The sequence below is a fragment of the Gracilinanus agilis genome, chromosome 2, assembly GCF_016433145.1.
Source record: "Gracilinanus agilis isolate LMUSP501 chromosome 2, AgileGrace, whole genome shotgun sequence".
NCBI lineage: Eukaryota > Metazoa > Chordata > Mammalia > Didelphimorphia > Didelphidae > Gracilinanus > Gracilinanus agilis.
The window spans coordinates 462845103-462865386 of record NC_058131.1 but is presented as its reverse complement, the minus strand read 5'-3'; the positions used below and the strand labels follow the sequence as shown (position 1 = coordinate 462865386).

Genomic DNA, 20284 nt, shown 5'->3' with positions numbered 1-20284 from the left:
AGGAGCTTTTACATGTAAGAGGATATCAATGCTCAGAAAATTTAAAAAATGTTACAAGTAAAGCAAATAAGGTAGAGTCCATAAATATACATGAGTTGTGCTAAAATATAACTACATAGTAAAATACAAACAATAGAGCTTTTTTACTCACCTATGAGACATGAGAGACAAATACAGTTGATTTTTTAAATGATCTTATTTTAGCCAAGGACAGCATATGTCTCTTCTGGGCTCTGGACCATGTTGTTTAAATAATGTCACATTGACCCTCTTGGGGGGAGGTTCTTTTGTTAGCAGGTTATTGATAATTTTTTTTCACAAATTGAATAGGATATTTTCCCTATAACTAGGCTATTGTTAATATTCTATCTGCTTTAGCATAATAATATTTGGTTCAGTTGCCACAGACTGTAGAAAGGACGGGAAGCTAGAAAACTATGATGTGAAGAAAATTTTTATTTTTTTTATAGTTCAACCTCCATCTCACTGGTGACATCCATGCCATTACTGCAGCTAATAACTTGGTTGCTGCTGCTATTGATGCCCGCATATTCCATGAAATGACACAGACAGACAAGGTATGGTAGAATATTTGGAAAATAAAACTTTCCCCAAAGAAACTAAAGATCACTTGAATATGAAGTATTGCGATACAGTTTTTGGTAATGATGATGCTTTTGCTTTTAAACGTTGTTTCTTCTTTTCCTTTAAGGCTCTCTTTAATCGTTTGGTGCCTTCAGTCAGTGGAGTGAGGAAGTTCTCAGATATTCAAGTCCGTAGGCTGAGGGTAAATTTTTGTTTTGTGATTTGAGAAATTATTTCGGGGTAGGGAAGGGAAATAAAGCTAATATTGGCCTATTGTTGAGTCACGCCACTTCTACAGCACGAGTTGCAAAGACTTCATTTTACTTAAATGGTGCTATAACAGGGATTGGTATAAACTGTTAATGATTTTAGCCACAAATTTCAAGCAGTCAATTCTCAGTTAAAACATAAATAAGTATAAATAAGTAAGAATAATAATGCTTTTAAAATTAGAGCATTTTTTACTTTTTCAGTGTTCTCATATCTTTTTTAATTTTATTTTGCCTTCACAACCATCTATCAAAGTAGGTATTTTCCCAATTTTACAAAAGTGGAAACCTAGGTACCAAAAAAATGAAGTGTATTATCTAAGACTGTGCAATGAATTGAAGACAGGACTTGCATTTAGGTTTCCTGAGCCCTAGCCCCTATATTTTTTTTCCCAGTGTAAAAGCAAGAGGCAACCCCTGAAATCTCTCAGTCAAATCATGTGCATGCTTTTTAACATTTCTTAACCTATCTGTCACCTGTGGTCACAGAGTCATAGATCTATCTAGAGCTGAAAGAAACCACAGAGGTGACTGAATTCAAACTATTTTATTAAGAATGAGGAAGCAGGGGGCAGCTGGGTAGCTCAGTGGAGTGAGAGTCAGGCCTAGAGACGGGAGGTCCTAGGTTCAAATCTGGCCTCAGATACTTCCTAGCTGTGTGACCCTGGGCAAGTCACTTGACCCCCATTGCCCACCCTTACCACTCTTCCGCCTATGAGACAATGCACCGAAATTAAGGGTAAAAAAAAAAAAAAAGAATGAGGAACCTGAGGGATGGTAGGTGATTTGCACAAGACTGAATCGATAGTAAGCAGTGGAACCAATACAGAGTTTTAGCATGAATGTCTCTTCCTACTTGAGGGACTTGGATATTGGCATCTCAACAGCAAAACTCAGATGCAAAATTTATTTTAAGTTTAGTTCTTTCTGGAATTAGAGCAAAGGAGAATAAATTCTTTATGTTTTTCAAAACAAACAGGTATGTCTCTTAGACCCTCCTAGGTATGGGAAGAAGGCAACGGTAGTTATAATATGAAGCTGGTTTGTTGAAATGATCCCTACTCAATTAAAAAACTTGCAAAATAAGTTGTTCTTTCAAAGGCAAATTGCTTGTCCTTTCAATATATTTGTAATTGAAAGCTTTGGATGAGGGGGAGGGAGGTACGTGCATGCATGTGAGCATGCGTGTGTGTGTGTGTGTACACACATGTGCACCTGCAGCCAAGAGAAGGAAACAAACCTATGCTTCCTGTAATGTTAACTGCCTTATGACCAGATTTCATTTACTAACATAGGAGGTAAAAAATATGTTCTAATAAATGCAAATATATAATGGATGACCAGTAACCTAAAGTAGGTTTGTGGAGTTTTGATTAAGAATGAAATTTCTGTTTCAAAAATAGTTTGTTTTCCCCAGCTGTTAACAATCCAATTTTTTTAAATTTTTTTTTTATTTTAAAACCCTTAACTTGTGTGTATTGGTTCCTTGGTGGAAGAGTGGTAAGGGTGGGCAATGGGGGTCAAGTGACTTGCCCAGGGTCACACAGCTGGAAAGTGTCTGAGGCCAGATTTGAACCTGGGACCTCCCATCTCTAGGCCTGACTCTCAATCCACTGAGCTACCCAGCTGCCCCAACAATCCAGTTTTAATAATGAGCAGAACTGGCCTTCTAGAATTCATCATGCTTCCACTGGCTTTTCTTGGAGTGTCTTAGAAATATTACTCTCATTTATTAAATTTACTTAAAAGCACTTAATTTCCAAGGAAATAAATATTTTCTTCATATTTTTTCTTCTCATATATTCAGAGACTAGGAATTGAGAAAGATGACCCTACCACCTTAACAGATGAAGAAATAAATAGATTTGTGAGATTGGATATCGATCCTGAATCCATAACTTGGCAAAGAGGTATCAGAATGATAAACCACTCTCTAGTTCATGTTATTTCCATTTCAAGCAATAAAAGTGAATGTGTGCACAATGAAATTTAAGATGTTCCTTTGAAGAAGGTCAAAGGAAAGGTGAAGGAGAAGGTCCCTCAAAATGAATTTTGTAGTAAGATAACCCACAAAAAGATAGGGTGAAATAATTTTTCAGGCCAAAACAAATTATAAGATTGTCACAAAAGATCTAGTGCACCAGGCTGGAAACGGAGGGCAAAGCAACACACCAAGGCAGGCCCTACCGCAGCAATAGGCCTTAGGGGCAGCCAAATCAGCAGCAAAGGCTTCATGAGCTCTCAACCACAGAATATCCAGATAGCAGTCCTAGGGTACAGTCTCAGGGTGAGAAGGACCACTAGTACACACTATTGCTTCCAGGTCCAGGGGAATAGGGAACCCTGGTCACAATTCCAAGGGTAAAAGAGTGCTTGTGGTTTCTCACAGACCAGAGCAGAAGCTGAGAGACTATCAAATACATCTCTCCATATATCATACCACCTCAGAAGAACCAAAAGCAGATAATTCCCAGTCATCTTGAAAGGCAACTGCATGAAGAACCTGATGCTTAGAACAGTGCTCCCTTCACTATAATTATAGAGTCAACTTTAATAGCTTTTTTAAACTAAAAGAAAAGAAAAAGGCTGGAAAAAGAACAAGCAAAAAAAAATAAACAGCAGAAAAAGTTATTTTGGTGACAGGGAAGACCAAAACACAAACTCGGAAGAAGACAACAAAGTCAGTAATGCTTCTGTATCCAGATCCTCCAAGAAACATATCAATTGTTCTTAAACCCAAAAATAAGAAATAAAGAAGTTGAAAAAGGATTGTAAAAATCAAACAAGAGAGGTAGAAAAAAATTGGGGGGAAAAATGAGAAGTGATACTGGAAAATCATGAAAAAAGAGTCAACAGCTTGGTAAAGGAGGCACAAAAAAGTACTTAAGAAATGAGTATCTTAAAAATAGGATAGGCCAATGGGTAAAAGAGGAGCAAAAATCCAAAGAGAAAAACTGCTTAAAAAGCAGAGTTAGCCAACTGGAAAAAGATAATACAAAAATGCACTAAAGAAAAGACCTTCCTAAAAGGAAGAATTGGCCATATGGGAAAAGAGGTGCAAAAATTCACTGAGGAAAATAATTCTTTCAAAAGTAAAATGAGCCAAATGAAAAAAGAGGCACAAAAGTTAACAATAAAATTATGTCTTAAATTAGAAATGGACAAGTGGAAGCTAATGACTCCATGGGAAATTAAAAAAAAAAAGTCAAACGAAGTCAAAATAGTGAAAGAAAAAAAAAAGAAATTGTGAAATATCTCATTGGAAAAACAACTGACTAGAAAATAAGTCCAGGAGAGATCATCTAATAATTGTTGGACTACCTGAAAGCCATGATCAAAAAAGAGTTTAAGCATCATCTTTGAAGAAATTCTCAAGGAAAACTGCCCTAATATTCTAGAACCAGAGGGTAAAACAGAAATTGAAAGAATCCATCAATCACCTCCTGAAAGAGATCTCAAAAGAATAACTCCCAGGAATAATATACCCAAATTACAGAATCTCAGGTCAAGAAGAAAGTATTGCAAGCAGCCAAAAAAGAAACAATTCAGATATTGTGAAGCCACAGTAGGAATAACCCAAGACTTAGCTTCTACATTAAAAGATCAGAGGGTCTAGCATTATAGGATCAGAGAGCAAAGGAGCTAAGACTTCAACTAACAATCACTCAGCAAAACTGAGCATAATCCTTCAGGTAAAAAAAAAAGGGGGGGGTATTTAAAGAAATAGAGAACTTTCAAACATTCCTGGTGAAAAGACTACAACCAAATGGAAAACGTGGCTCTCAAAAACAAGACTCAAGACGCATAAAAAGGCAAACAAGAAAGAAAACACAAAAGACATTCGATAAGGTTAAACTATTTGCGTCCTTACATGGAAAGATGATTCTTCTAACTCCTAAGAACTTTGTTATTATTAGGACAGTTAGAAGGAATTTATGTAGACAGAGGGCAAGAGTATGAGTTCAATATGATGGGATGATATAAAAAATTAAATTAAGGGATCAGAAAGAAGAATGCATTTGGAGGAGAGGAAAGGAAAAATAGAATTAGAGAAATTATTGCACATAAAAGAGGCATGAAAGAGCTTTTATAATGGAGTGGAAGGTTGGGGAGGTGAAAAAGGGGCACATGAACCTCACTCTCATCAGAGTTGACTCAATGAGGGAAGAACATATGCAATCAATTGGTTATAAATCTGTCTTACTCAGCAGTAAAGTAGTAGGGAAACAAGGATAAGGGAAGGGTTTGGGGCTGATAGAAAAAAGGGCAAATTGGGGGAGGTGATGGTCAGAAACTAAACAGAGGGAAATAGGATGGAAAGTAATACACAATAATCAAATGGTGTAAAATTGCTTTTACAAGCCTCATAAAGGACATTTCTCAAATACAGAGAGAAACAGTGTCATGCCCCAATTGATAAATATTCAAAGGATATGAACAAGCAGTTGTCAAAGTAATTAAAGCTCTCTATAGTCTTGCAAAAAAAATGCCCTAAATGGCTATTAATTAAAGAAATGCAAATTAAAACAGCTTGGAGATACCACCCTACACTTCTCAGATTGATTATTATTATGACAGAAAAGGAAAATGACAAAACTTGTAGAGAATGTGGGAAAATTTAGACACTAATGCATTGTTGGGGGAGTTGTGAACTGATTCAAACATTCTGGAGAGTAATTAATTTGGACCTATACCCAAAGCTATAAAACAGTACATACCCTTTGACCCAATAATACCATTACTAGGTTTGTATTCCAAAAAGATAAATAAGGAAAAAGGAAAGGACCTACACGTACAAAGATAATTAAAGCAACTCTTTTTATGGGAGGAAAAGAATTAGAAGTGGGGATACCCTTCAATTGGGGAAGTTATAGTATGTGAGTGTAATGAAATTCTGTTGTGCTGATGATGATGATGAACAGGAAGAGCTCAGAAAAACCTGGAAAGATTTACACAAACTTAAGCAGAGTGAAATAAGAACCAGAAGAATATTGTACACAGTGAAAGGAATACTGTACAGTGAACAACTGTGAATAGCAGCTATTCACAGCAATACAGTGATCTAAAACTATCTTAAAAAATTCATGATAAAAAACTCCATCTGCTTCCAGAGAAAGAACTGATGGAATCTGAATCCATACCAAAGCAAACTTTTTTCCATTTTCTTTCTGGTTATTTTTAGGGTTGAAGTTTCCAAACCTTCCACAAAAGGATTAATATGGAAAAATATGTTTTACATGTTTGCACATGTAAAATCTATGACATTGCCTACCATCCTAGCAGAGGGAATGGGGACAACACAGGAGGGAGAGAGAGAATTTGAGACTCGAAATTATTTGGAAATGTTGGAAACTATTTTTACATGTAATTAAGGGAAAAAATTAAAAACAAATTTTTTAAAAAGATGTTCCTTTGAACTTTGTCAGTAGCAGCCAGCATAAACATTGCAAGGCTCAAATAGCTTCTAAAATTACGTATTTTTGTCCTGACTTGACTGGCTCTTGTTAATCAGTTGTAATCAAGAAATATTTTGTTTGAATGTTTGAGTATTCTTAAATGCCAGATGTTCCATGTGAATTGAATGAATTTCTAGAAGTAATTTCATACATGAATATAAGATATTTGTTTGCCAATTTTGGTTTTTTATTTTTAAATGGTATAAATTGTTCATACAATAAAGGTCAGTTATAAAAGAAGGGCTGGCAAGATGATGTCAGAAAGATTTTTCTCAGAACTCAAATCTGGTATAAATGATTTTATTTTAGTAGTTGTCTTAATTAATCTTTTATATCTCATTTTATTCAACTATATTACCAAAATTGAAGTGGTCTTCAAGTCTCCCAGTTCCTTAGTAACTCAGTGAATGAATGCAAATATGCCAATAATGGTATGTTTCCCATCTTCTCCATATAGCCTTAAATTTGTATGCAAAATTACCATGACCTAGAATTTTATTTGATACATTCGCCAGTGTCCATTTCTGTCTCTCTCTGACACACTCCCCACTCCCCACATGACTTTATATTTACCTAGTGGGGAAATTTTTCTTTTAGTCATGACTTTTAACACACCTATGCCAAAATCACTGACTTTTTATTATTGTCATTGTCTCAGTGATTACTGCTAGTTAATGACAATTATTGTGTTATTTTAATGTCAAAAACAGCATTGCATAGTTCTTTCCACTAGAATAACTTTGAACAGATGGCACTATGACTCATCTTTACCAGGAATATTCTAAGAATTACTTATGAAATTTTAGTTTCCCATTCACTTTATTTCTCTGCTTTATGTGTAATTCATACTTTCTATCTTAAAGTACAGCTAGAGAAGAAGATTTGAATACATGATAGAACTCACTAGTCCCATTGCTCACTATGATTAGGAGAAAAATTAAAATTCAGAAATACAAGCCTCCTTTCTTACTCAAATCCGACCACATATGTTGATGATTCCTATATTATTATACAACGTGTTACTCAAATTATGCTCATGAGCCTCTGAAAGCTGACACATAATTCATTCCAAAATACATTCATTTTTACCATGTTTATGAACTGTTATAACATCACAAGATTCCAGAAACCAGCTAACCATTACAGATTAACAGAATAAATCTTTTACTTTGAAAAAAAAGTAAGCTAATATCAGTTTTGCATTAAATGTGTGATATATTTGGGGATGCATAAATAAAATCTATTTCCTGTAAAATATTTGATAAAAAGAATTATTTTCTAAAGGGCTCAAATCTTAATTAGCTTAATGAAACAAAGTACATCATCTTCCTTAGCATTTTGAATTTTATTATTTGAATACCATTTATTTCTGATTTCTTATTTCATGTTCTCTGTGTTCCCAATAGACCATGAATCATTGATTAGATATTATTCATTTTTCATCATAAAATTTAAATGGTATCTTAAAGATATAATTCTCATATTTGATTTTTTAAAATAGTCCTTCTTCCATGTCTTCCTTTACTTTGGTAGTGTTAGATACCAATGACAGATTCCTGAGAAAAATCACAATTGGTCAGTCACCAACTGAGAAAGGACATGAGCGGACGGTAATTTTTTTTTCTTTTTTACTTCAAGTAAAAAAACCTTTTGTTAATTAAGCCCTCTTTCCCTTCCTTTCTATCCCCTCCCCCTTATACCTATCCCTGTTTTAACAAATGTTTCTTTTGCCTTCTCACTTTTAAAATGAAAGTGAGTAGGTGTGTGTGGCAGGGAGCTCTGACAGCCTTTGCAATGAATTTCCATTTGCCACCTGAAAAATTTTTCCTAGGATATTTGCATGAAGATGGATAATCTCAAGTGAATATATTTGCATGTCAATTAGTTGTAACTAACTTTTAAAAATTTGTTGTATATTCCATCAAATTAGAGAGCTTCTGGACTTGTAATTGAGTGGACATGTTGTTTAGTGTAACAGTTCCTTCTGTAGGTCTCTTTTTGCTGGGGACTCACAGATCACTGTTTACTGCATGAAAAAATGTAATATCTTTAGAATTAATACAGCATTTTAAAAGGGCTAGAATAAAAACTAGCTTTTAATATGCACTTTATTGGCATGAAGCAATCATTCCACTAGCATTTCAAAACTTCCTTTCATGCAGCTGGTTATGTGTTTTTTGGTCTCTCCTGTTCAATACAATATTGTCATGGCATAATTCTGTCAGTAGGTTCTCTTTTTTTAAAGTATCCCTCTAGAAATACAATCTCTGTTACTTGGACCAGAGAACTAGAGAGTCATTTTGTTTTTACTGTTGACTTTCCCTAATATATTTGGTCCTTTTATTAATATTAATAAATCATTATTTCCCTCTACAATAGACTCAATTTGACATCTCTGTGGCTAGTGAAATCATGGCAGTTTTGGCACTCACCAGTAGTCTAGAAGATATGAGAGAGAGACTGGGCAAGATGGTGGTGGCAAGTAGTAAGAAAGGAGAGCCAATCAGTACTGAAGATTTGGTAAGGTGGATTTTTAATTCTTGAAGTCCTAAAAGATTTTGTCTCTAATATATTGATACATTCCATTTGTTGAGTGCTTTTGATCTGTTTCCATTACACATGTTTTATAATCTCATTTTTATAATAGTAATAATTTTGAGATAGATACTGTTAGTGGTTTTACTATGGATGAAGATATTAAGGCTCAGAATTGTTTTAGGTCACTTGCCTGAGATCATTGTCCTAGAAAACCAAGGAACTGGATTCTCTTTCTAGATTCTTTTTCAACTTTGCTGGGACTCAATTACTTCAGCTTTTCCTTACATATGGCTCCTCAGCACTGGCTGTCTCTCATGCTTGGAATGTACTCCTTCCTGAACTCTTCCTCATAGAATCCAAGGATGCCTTCAAGAAGAAGCTCAAGGAGCAGCTAGGTTATAAAACAGTCCCAGGGATGGAAAGTCCTGGGTTCAAATGTGGCCTCAGACAGTTTCTAGCTGTGTGACAATTATACACAATATATAGAGAATGAAAATGTTTATATTTTTAACAAGTACACATGTATAGATTATTAAAATAAATATTGATATTTCTAAACATTCTCTAAATACAAAATAGTAAAATACAAGGTAATTTGGGAAGGAAAGCATTAGCAATTAAAATAATCCAGGAAAGAAGTACTTGAGCTTCTTTTTCTTCTTCTAGTGTCATGGGCCCATTTGACTGGAACACAGAATACAGGATGTAGAGTAATGGGCCTCAGGGTTGGAAAGATAGATTGGGATCAGATTGTGAAAGGTTTTAAAAGCTAAACAAATTTAATTTCAGCCTGGAGGCAATAGGAATCATTGAGGTTTATTGAGTTAAGAATATGATATAGTCAGATGAGCACTTGAGGGAAATTAATAGCCGTATGGAAGATGAACTGAAGTGAGGAGCAACTTGGGGCAGAGAGACCAATTAGGAAGCTGTTGCAGTAACTTAGATGAGAGGGCTAAACTAAGCATATAGCAATGAGAAGAGAGAGAAGAAGGATTGAGGTGTATTATGGAATAGAAACAGGAAGATTCAGAAACTGGGTTGGCTCTGTGGAGTGAGGGAGAATGAGCAGTCTAGGATAATGCCAAAAATAATTGATTTATATACTGCTTTAAAGAATTAAGTATAATGCCAAGTCTATGAATACAGGAGTCTGGAAGGAAGTGATACCTCTGACAGAAAGAAGAGGAAAAGATAATGAGTTCTGTCTGTTGGACATATTCCTGTGACATTCCATTTAAAATGTCCATTGGTCAGTTAGTACCAATTGAAGCTTAGAGAAAAGCCTGGGGCTGGTAGATACTAGTGAGTGGTTAGGAGAGATACTCTCTTATATCCATTTCAGTGATGCAGTCACTGAAGGGTCATAGAGTATCCAGGAAGAACAGCAGACTGGTTAGCAGTGTCATGTGCAACAGAGAGGCCAACGAGGATGAGAATCAAGAAGCATCAAATTTGGCAGCTGAGAGATCATTGATAACTTTGGGATAAAGCAGTTTTGGTGGGGATGAAATAGAAAAAAAAATGGCAAAAGATAAAGGAGTCTGAGGTGAGGAAGGAGAAGCAGTGAGTATAGAGCCTTTTCTAGGATTTTGTCTGGAAAGGGAGTAAAGATAAAGGATAATAATAATAAAGATGGTAGAGTCTGGTGATGATTTTTGATGAAGAGATTTAGATGTGTTTGAAGATAGTAGGGAAATAATAAGTGGATAAGAAAAGGTAGAAGATTTGAGAGAGAGGATGATTCCAGTTGAAATCTGCTGGAGAAGTCTAGAAGAGATTATGTCACTGATCTATGGAGAGGTTGACTTTGGCAAGAATATGGACTTCTATATATCCTGGTGTTTTCTTTTTTTTTTTTTTTCCTCCTTATCTTTAATGTGATTTTTGCTTCCTCGTGCAGCACCTCAAGGAATGTGAAATTGAGTTGAAATGTGTTGACTTCTGGCATTTATGAAAGCAAAGAGTTTGAAATCTGGGCAGATCTTTTCTAATTTTCCCCCTTTTGGGGGGAACCTTCCAGTTCCATACTCTCAGGGTGATTTGGCAAAATTGGGGGTCCCAAAAACTTTTTGTAAACTTTATTTTTCCCTTCTATGTCTCATTCTTTTGAGAGATAATACTGCTTATAAATTTTCCAGCCTCTTTTATCTAGATGTTGCAAACTAATTTTTAAGAACTATGTTTTATAACCTCTGACCTTGGCTTGGTTAGAAATTCTTCCCTCAAATCATAAATTGAAAGAGATCTTCTACTGTTCTAATTTTTTATTACTATAATTCATTTGTGTATTCATTTCTTTATATTGAGCCCTATTTATCAACACATTTTTCACTGTCTCTATATTCACCTTTGCACTAAAATTATTGAGCATTCAAATGTGATGATTTAATTTTGTGAGTCTTAGTAAGTTCTTTCGGTATTACGTTTTGTTTCGCTTTTTAAAGTAATGTTGATATCTTTTGTTTTTATGTTACAAATGTTACTCTTGATTAAATTCTTACAATTCCACCACTTTCTTATTGTTTGTGCAGTTGTTGGTATGTAATTGGCAATTATCTTTGGTCTGATCCTGAACATTTTTTTTGAGTGTTACAATCCAAGATATTATCCAAGAATACTATGGCTTTTGGATAATTCCAGGATTATCTATCTACCTCCATGCTATAATGTAGTATCAGAGCAGGAATTTGTTAGAGAAAGCAAATATTAATTACTCTTCACAAGTGAAAGGGAAGAAAGTTTCTTTTCTTCAAACCAATGTGGGAACAATTCTCATATATGTAGGTATAAGCTTTTGATTGAGAGGCTTATTGGTCACCCTTGCTTCCTGAGGTTCATTTCTCAAGAACAGATGCTTTTCTAAAAGTCCATTTAAATGTTATTTATGTGTAAGTAATCTTACTAAGAGAACAGTGGTAACTTCACCACATATCTAGGTTAACTTTTAAAAATGGTGTGATTTACTTAAAATTACTGAAATATGTTAATGTTTTCTGGAAGAGGGGAATTTCTAAATGGTCATACTATATATTTGTGCCAATAGGGAGTCAGTGGTGCTTTGACAGTGCTGATGAAGGATGCAGTCAAACCCAATCTCATGCAAACATTAGAGGTGAGTCTGGCAGTTTTTAATTGTCCATTTTATCATAGGATAAAACCTATGTGAAGCAGATGAGTATTCTCTAAAGAGAGAGTCTACTAACTTGTAACTAATTTTCTATCCCCCAGCTGATTCATATGTATTTTCTCAAGTTTTTATCACCTACAAAATGGAAGTCAATTTAGCAAATATCTATTAAGAACCAGCTATGTACAAGAACCATACTAAATACTGGGGATGTGAAGACAAAAATGAAGAAAACCCCACCCTCCCCCCAAGGGGCTTACCTTCTATTGACAATCCCATGTTAATTGGATAGAGAAGTTTAAATCTTGGCATAAAAGTAGTACTAAACAGTTCCCCTTTGAGACTCAGTTTTTTTCTGGTTTTCATTTAGAGTTGGTTGAGACCTTAGACTTCTAAATACTATCTAGCTATGCCCTTTTTCTCGATAAGGAAATAGGCCCAGAGAGGCTATGTGACTTGCCCCTGTTTTCCCAGGTTGCCAGCAGCAGAGTAGGGATTTAAACTGGGTCCTCTGACTTACTATTGTAATCCAAGTTCTCATCTCAAAGTTGGAGTTAGAAGTACATCACATTATTATGTCTTGATTTCCATAGGGGACTCCAGTGTTTGTTCATGCCGGACCATTTGCCAATATTGCACATGGAAACTCCTCAATCATAGCTGACAGGATTGCACTGAAGCTTGTTGGTCCTGAAGGGTTTGTAGGTGAGAGAGAGTTTGTTGAATATTCAAAATAGAAAAGGCAAGCCACCCTACCTTTTTGAATTTGTTTATAAACTAAGCAACAGTAGGAAAGTTTTCTCTTGCATTTTTTCAGTGACCGAAGCAGGATTTGGAGCCGACATTGGAATGGAGAAGTTTTTTAACATCAAATGCCGATATTCTGGTCTCCGTCCTCATGTGGTGGTACTTGTTGCCACTATTAGAGCTCTTAAAATGCACGGAGGAGGCCCCACAGTAAGTACTGAGATCCAGCGATGTTAATTATGAACCATTTGTTTAGCAAACACTTAAGAACCTACTATGTACAGAGTACTTTTTCACTAATAAGTGCTACAGGTGATTTATCATACACAGAATCATTGTAAGATAAAGCAATAGGAGGGTACTGCCCGTTTTTTGGTTGAAAGTTTTTCTTCCCAAGCCCTCATAATGAATAATTGTCTGAGAGCAACAACACCTAAGTAAATGAAAGGATTTGCTTAGGAGCTGCTAGGTATTTTGAAACTCTGTTTGTGCATATGTGTGAGCACACATCCCCATCCTCAATCCCCATTAGAAATAATGTATAAGGGAGCAAATGCAAGAGAAAATAGCACTATCTTAAATGGGACATAGCTTACTTAATTCCAAAAGAACTTTTTTTCTCTCCATAGTTAATGATTTGCAAAGAAATGGATGTTAGTTGGCACTATACTATTTCTTTAACGAAATGGGAGAGATGGGAAAAATGACCAGAAATAAACTGGGACTAGTATGCATATGAGGAACAAACAAAACTACTGAGACTTTCATAGGAAAAAAAATTTTGGCCATAAATAGAATCCTATATTCAGACAAGTGAAAAGATGTAGATGACAAAAAAGATACCATCATAGTACAAAAAGTTCCTTATGAAAAATATTTAACAAGGAAATCTCATTGACTAAAGTTGGATGCCCTCAAAGGCAATTGTGATAAATTTATTCAATATCTTAACTGATGGTATTTGAATCTGACTTCATAGTCAGATTTTTTTCCCCAGGAAAATTTTCCCAGGCTAATCTTGCCAAATCCAAAGATTGATTCTCTAGCCAACGGTAGGCAACCTTTTTGGCCCTGAGAGCCATAAACGCCTGCGGAAGGAGGAGGATGGAGACAGGAGGAGACTGAAGGGCCCCCTGGGGCACATCCTGGGGCTCTGCCCAGACTGGCTGGTCGGGAGGTGGAGCCAGATATGGCTCGAGAGCCAAACGTTGCTGACCCCTGCTCTAGCCTATGATTTGGTGTAGTCCTATGCTCACCCTTAAGACAAAGACAACAAATTAGAAATCCCTCTTTTATGCCCAGGCTATTCTCCTTGATTCCATTTTCTCAGTAGCTGGTAGGCACTGGTAGCAGACCTATGATCCAAGTGAGGAAAAAGAAACAAGGTTTAACAAGAGAGACAGACAGGCCTGGGACTCAGAGGAACCTGAGTTCAAATCTGTCCTCAGACACTCCTTAACTCCAGTGTGGCTCTGGGCAAGTCATTTGACCCCATTTGCCTAACCCTTGACGCTCTTTTGTCTCCTTTGGATTCCAAGAGAGAAGGTAAGGGTTTTTAAAATAAAGTCTCCCTATATCAAGTCTCTCCTTATTCCTGCCCATCCTCCAATCAATTGTCAAACTGTTCTTCTAAAAGGCTAAGGCTGACCATGTCACCACTCCCACACACATGCCTTCTCCGTAAACTAGTGGTTCCCTCTCACCTCCAACATCAAATATAAAATCTTCTGTTTGGTATCATAAGCCCCAAATAACTTGTCTTCTTCCTACCTTTCTAGTGTTCTTGTTTCTTATCTATCTTCCCTCTTTCCTACCATATCCTTGGCAATACACTGGGCTTCTTGCTGTTCTCACATAAGATGCCCCATCTTCCAGCATTTTCATTAGCTGTTCTCTGTCTAGAATTCTCTCCTAAATTCTGCTTTCCCCTCCCTGGTTTCCTTCAAGTTCCAACAAAAATCCTACTTTTTGCCAGAAGCTTTTATTGACTCCTCCCTTACTGCCAATGCTTTCCTTCTTGTTTGGGCATAGTTGTCTGCATTATGCCTTCCCCATTAAACTGAACCTCTGGAGAGCCGGGGCAGATTTTCGTCTGTCTTTGTATCTCCAGTGCTTAGCACAGTGCTGGCACATGGTATAGACTTATTAAATGCTTGCTTCCTTGTGGGCTTGACAAGAAAATAAACATAAGACAGATTTTAGAATTTAGTTACAAATCTTCAGAGGCTACAACCAGATAATTCTTTTTACACACCAAAATGTAATAAAAATCCAAAGAAAGCAAAGCAATTGTATATTGATAAGGTATGTTAATGATGTTATTAGGATGCTTCTTGTAGAAGATCATTTGTTCTGTTAAGAAAATAAACATTTTGATCATTTAGATTTAGAACTTAATCTTTGACTGGAAGTGCCCTATAGACAATGAAAACAACCACACACACACAAACACATGTAATTATTTTGGTAGATATACTAATCATACTTGATAGAAAATAAGTATGAAAGCCAATAAATTAAAATTTATTGAAAGCTAAAATAAATTAAATTTAAAAAGCTAATTAAAAGCTAAAATAAAATCATATTTTACTGTTTACTGATATTTGATTTTTCTTTCTCTCTCCCTTCCCCCACCTAGGTCACTGCTGGAGTACCTCTACCAAAGGATTACATAGAAGAGGTAATCTTAAGCATAAATCCTAGTCTACCTGTTTCTGGAAAAAACGGGAGGTTTGGAGTCAGATGGCTGAAGTTTAAATCCCAGCTCTAGCACTTAGCTAGCCACAAAACTGTGAGCAAGTTACTTTACACCTCTGAGCCTCAGGTTGCCCCTCTGTAAAATGGTAATAGTAATTACATTGTTTTGAAGCCATAAAATGTCATAAAATTTGAATTTTTTTTTCTGTGTGTCATTGGCTTTGAATATATGAGTTACCTGTTGTGGTCCTCCATTTTATGTGTGGGCCGATTTAAAGTGGAACCCATTAAAAATGTTGAATCTTTATATATATATATATATATAGTCCATGTTGTCCATATATTCCTCTGTAGATTTGAATTTCCAAAACAAAAATTGACATTTTTAAAAAAACCCATCATGATTATTTCCCTCAAGATTATTTCCATTTATGGGGGCAGCTGGGAGCTCAGTGGATTGAGAGGCAGGCCTAGAGATGGGAGGTCCTAGGTTCGAATTTGACCTCAGACACTTCTCAGCTGTGTGACCCTGGGCAAGTCACTTGACCCCCATTGCCTACCCTTACCACTCTTCTGCCTTGGAGCCAATACACAGTAGGTAAGGGTTTTTAAAAAAAAAAAAAGATTATTTCTATTTATAATAACAAAGAAGCCCTTCTCCCTGCTCCTCACTGCCAAAGAAAGTACGTGTAGCACAAGCCTGACCACAATTTATAATTGTGTTAGCCACTTGCCTCACAAAAAAAAATTTCTTTTTTCCAGAGGCAAGCTGGAATGTTTGTTTAGATGTAGTTTGTTTGAGAAGTCAGAGTCAGCTGGTGTCACAAACAGATCTTCAGTTCTTGTACTCTAATGAGTTTTTGCAGTCATCTAATTACCTAGTTTTGCATCCCTATTCCATTTAAAATGTTTGGAAATAGGCCATTAATAATCTATTGCAACCGTGGGTCAATCTTATAAACTTAAATTTGCCTTTTATGGTTATTTTGTAAATAAGAAGTATAGGAGGTAAAGTTATGTCCTCCTGCCTCTCCACAACTTTCTCTCCTCAATTAGAATGACCACACTGGCCAATTAAATTTATGTCTTCATTAGCAAAACATTACATTCAAATCTTCATCCTCAGTCACTATTGACAAACCAAGTACTCATATGTTTGAGGGAAGAAATATTCCAGCCAAAATTTGAATTTTTTTTGTTCCTTTTAAATTGTCATAAAGTACGAGAAGCATTTTTAAGAAATGGAAACAGGGTATTGAGAATTTGGTGGACAAATTTTCTAACTAGTATCATGCTATGTTACTGTCATCCCAAGTCTCTGTGAGGGACCTTTGGTGGACATTCATTTAAAAGTGAAAGCACATATAATTTCTTCAGGAAACCAAATGTTATAATTGTCCATCTCTGCTGCTTTTGGTCTGTGTATGTCTTTGCATGTGTGCCTGCCCCCAAGCATACATATCTTTCTAAACCAGGGGAAAAGTTCAAATAATAATATATTCAAGTATTTCAAGGAAGAAAGTTTGAGTTTTCACTTGCGTATTATGAATTTATGTTAAACTCATCCCAGAATGTTTGAGACCATTTGAAACTAAGAATAAAGGATTTGGGGTATAAATTGCACAAACCCATTTGTTATTTTCTTTGTCAATCATCAGAGTGACTTGCTTTGTTTCTGGGGTGGTAGTAGTACAATGAAGCACTTTTACTGCTACCTCAACAGTACTTTTGTTGCCTTTATAAGACATTTTTTACTCTTACAGAACTTGGAACTGGTGGAAAACGGCTTCTGCAATTTGGGCAAACAAATTCAAAATGCCAGGATGTTTGGCATTCCAGTAGTAGTGGCTATCAATGCATTCAAGTAAGTGGAGAGAAAAGTCAATAAAGAAAGAGATAGTTGCATACATAATCCCAGCTACCACGGAGGATGAGGCTAGCAGATTCCCTTGGGCTCAGAAGTGAGCTGCAGCGGGCTAAGTCAATGTCTACACTAAGTTTGGTGTGAATATGGTTAGCCTTTAGGAGCCAAGTGTCACTGGGTTGCTTTAGGAAAGTTGAATTGGAACAGGTCAAAGCTCCCATGCTGATCAGTATTGGGATCTGGCTTGTGATTAGTCCCTGCACACTCAACTTGGCTAGCTGACTGGAGAAACCTAGATTTTTTTTTAAGTTGTCCTAAAATGTAATTGAGGTATTTGTATGATTGTAATATGGAGATGATGATACTTAGACAAGAATACATATACTTAATCTGGATACACTTACTCAGATTACTCAGGTGCGCACTCAGTAATAAACCTTAAAGCATTGTACAAAGTTATTGTTGGGTCAATTATCAGATTATTTTGAGGGATTCTTATTGGAGGTTTTATTGTATTCCTAGAAGGAACTGACTGGTTTTTTTTAGGTGCAAATACTCATTTCAGAGTGACCAAATTTAATGCTGGAATATGTCTTCAGGAGGGTCACAGTACCTTAGGTCATATTGGGTTATTGAAATGTCTTGGCCATAGCAAATTTTTATTTTGCCACAAAGTCAAGCATAATAGCTTCCCAAATGAAAGAGGAATAGAAGACATGAATATAGAAACCTTGACCCTAGTGTTTAGTGGAAAATGAACAACCTACCTTAAAGTGTGTGGATTAAACTACATCTCATTTCTGAGTTCCTATCATCAGGCTCCAGGGACGAAGGGATTTGCCTTTTTTGTTGGAGTTATACAGAACATTTCCTCTGCAGAGCTCAACTTCTTTCTCTCAGTGAATGGAAAAGATGAAGTCTATTGTCTTCACCAAAGCTCCAAGATAGAATTTAGTTTTAAAACTCTCTTTTTATTAGTGATGTGGAGGCAGGAGTGATGTTCCCATATTATGACCTAACCATCAGAACCCAAATAAGTCTTTAAATGAATATGCAAATGTTGATGCTATGCCTAGTACCTAGTCCCTTACAGCACTATGTCTGCTATATGATTATGTCTTATAATTTGTCATTCTGTTTCACAAAAGGTATTTGGCTTTTTTGTCATCTCCAAGTATGTCAGAGTCTCTACTATATTTAATAGCAGTTAAATCCTTTTAATAATTTACATCTAATCACTTAACTCCCACTCTAGCCCATATCACTCTTCTTCTTTTTTTTTTTTTAAAACCCTTGTACTTTTGGTGTATTGTCTCATAGGTGGAAGAGTGGTAAGGGTGGGCAATGGGGGTCAAGTGACTTGCCCAGGGTCACACAGCTGGGAAGTGGCTGAGGCCGGGTTTGAACCTAGGACCTCTTGTCTCTAGGCCTGACTCTCACTCCACTGAGCTACCCAGCTGCCCCCATATCACTCTTCTGCCTTGGGACCAATACATAGTATTAATTCCAAGACGGAAGGTAAAGCCCCCCCCCATAAATAAATAAATAACATCTAGTAGTCAGTCTATCACCAAGCTTATAAAGTGCTTACTACATGCTGGGGGCAATGCTAAGCCTTGGGAATACAAATAGAAGTAAAAAGAAAGACCACTTTGCTCTCAAGGAGCTTACTTTTTCAAGTGTAGCCAAAAGGATAACTGCATTAAGACATCCTTAATCATGTTTAATATGGGGCCATGTGCTTATTCTGAATGCTGCTTTTACAGGACTGATAGTGAAGCAGAAGTGGAGCTGGTTGCTCGTTTGGCTAAGGAAACCGGAGCCTTTGATGCAGTGAAGTGCACTCATTGGGCAGAAGGAGGAAAAGGGGCTATTGCCCTTGCTCATGCAGTCCAGAGAGCATCACAAGCACCAAGTCACTTCCAGCTCCTCTATGATGTGGAGGTGAGTGGGGTCTCTTTGTGACCACTAACCATCTGGACTCTGCCCTGGGCATCCTGCTATTCACTTTCCAAGAATTTAATTATTATTTCATCATTATGCAGATGACTCACAAAAGTGTTTAAAAGTATTATGCTACTGGTGCTAAATCCATACTATGATTCCCATGTAGACCAGTTTATTCCTTGTTCCCTGAGCACAGCAAAGCAACAGATTCAGAGATATCCTTTAGACAGATTACTCTGGGACTAGTGTATAAAATGAATTAAAGTGGTGGGTAGAGATTAGAAACTATTGCAAGAACCTAGTTGAGAAGAAATGAGGGCCTGAATTAGGATAATAACCATGTGAATGAAAAAGAGACTTTCATTTGAAAGGCATGGCAGAGATGGAATCAACAAGGCTTTAGTGACTAATTGAATGTGGGGGTTGAGAAGTAAGGAGTGAAAATAACTGAGACATTCTCTCCAGGACAACTAGGAGAATCATTAAGCAGAAGTTAGAAAAAAAATTGGAGGAGGATCAAGGTTTATATAGAAGATTATTTTAGTTTAGAATCTGTTAAACTTGAAATACTTGGGGCAGTGAAGCTGTTCATTGGACAACTATGGTCTGCTTCTCAGGACTTAATCACATTTGGGCATATTTCACATAGAAAGTAAACTAAAGATGTGGGAAGAGGTACATTCAACAAAGGAGAAAAAAGCCAAGTAAATCAAGGACAAAGCTTATGTCAGAAGAATGAATTCTAGGCCAAATGAAATCAACAAATATTTATTAAACTCCTACCATTTTCCAGGAACTATGCTAAGCATTGGGGATTAAAAACAAAAACGATCAAACCAGTCTTTGCTCTCAAAATCTCACAGTCTAATAGTAGAGGCAGTGTGCAAGTGATCATCATGTGCAAATGAGATGTATCAAGGAGGGAAAGGTGCCAGAATAGAGGAGGATTGGGAAAGATTTTGCAAAAGTTTGGATTTTAGTTGGAATTTGAAAGAAACCAGGAGACAGATGAGGAGGGAGAGAATTCAAAGGCGGGGGGGGGGGGGGGGGG

The 20284-nt window shown here is 36.4% G+C and overlaps 1 protein-coding gene across 3 annotated transcripts in view; it reads left to right on the top strand.

Annotated features, from left to right (window-relative positions):
* The window catches only part of MTHFD1 (methylenetetrahydrofolate dehydrogenase, cyclohydrolase and formyltetrahydrofolate synthetase 1), an 86876-nt gene that overhangs the window by 44645 nt on the left and 21947 nt on the right, over positions 1-20284 (top strand). For all 3 annotated transcript variants that reach the window (XM_044664855.1, XM_044664854.1, XM_044664856.1), the window contains 11 exons: positions 471-578; positions 713-787; positions 2662-2764; positions 7844-7920; positions 8690-8830; positions 11895-11963; positions 12572-12683; positions 12796-12935; positions 15364-15405; positions 17186-17286; positions 19053-19230. In XM_044664855.1, coding sequence (XP_044520790.1) covers positions 471-578; positions 713-787; positions 2662-2764; positions 7844-7920; positions 8690-8830; positions 11895-11963; positions 12572-12683; positions 12796-12935; positions 15364-15405; positions 17186-17286; positions 19053-19230 — 1146 coding nt within the window. The remainder of the gene's footprint in view (positions 1-470; positions 579-712; positions 788-2661; positions 2765-7843; positions 7921-8689; positions 8831-11894; positions 11964-12571; positions 12684-12795; positions 12936-15363; positions 15406-17185; positions 17287-19052; positions 19231-20284) is intronic.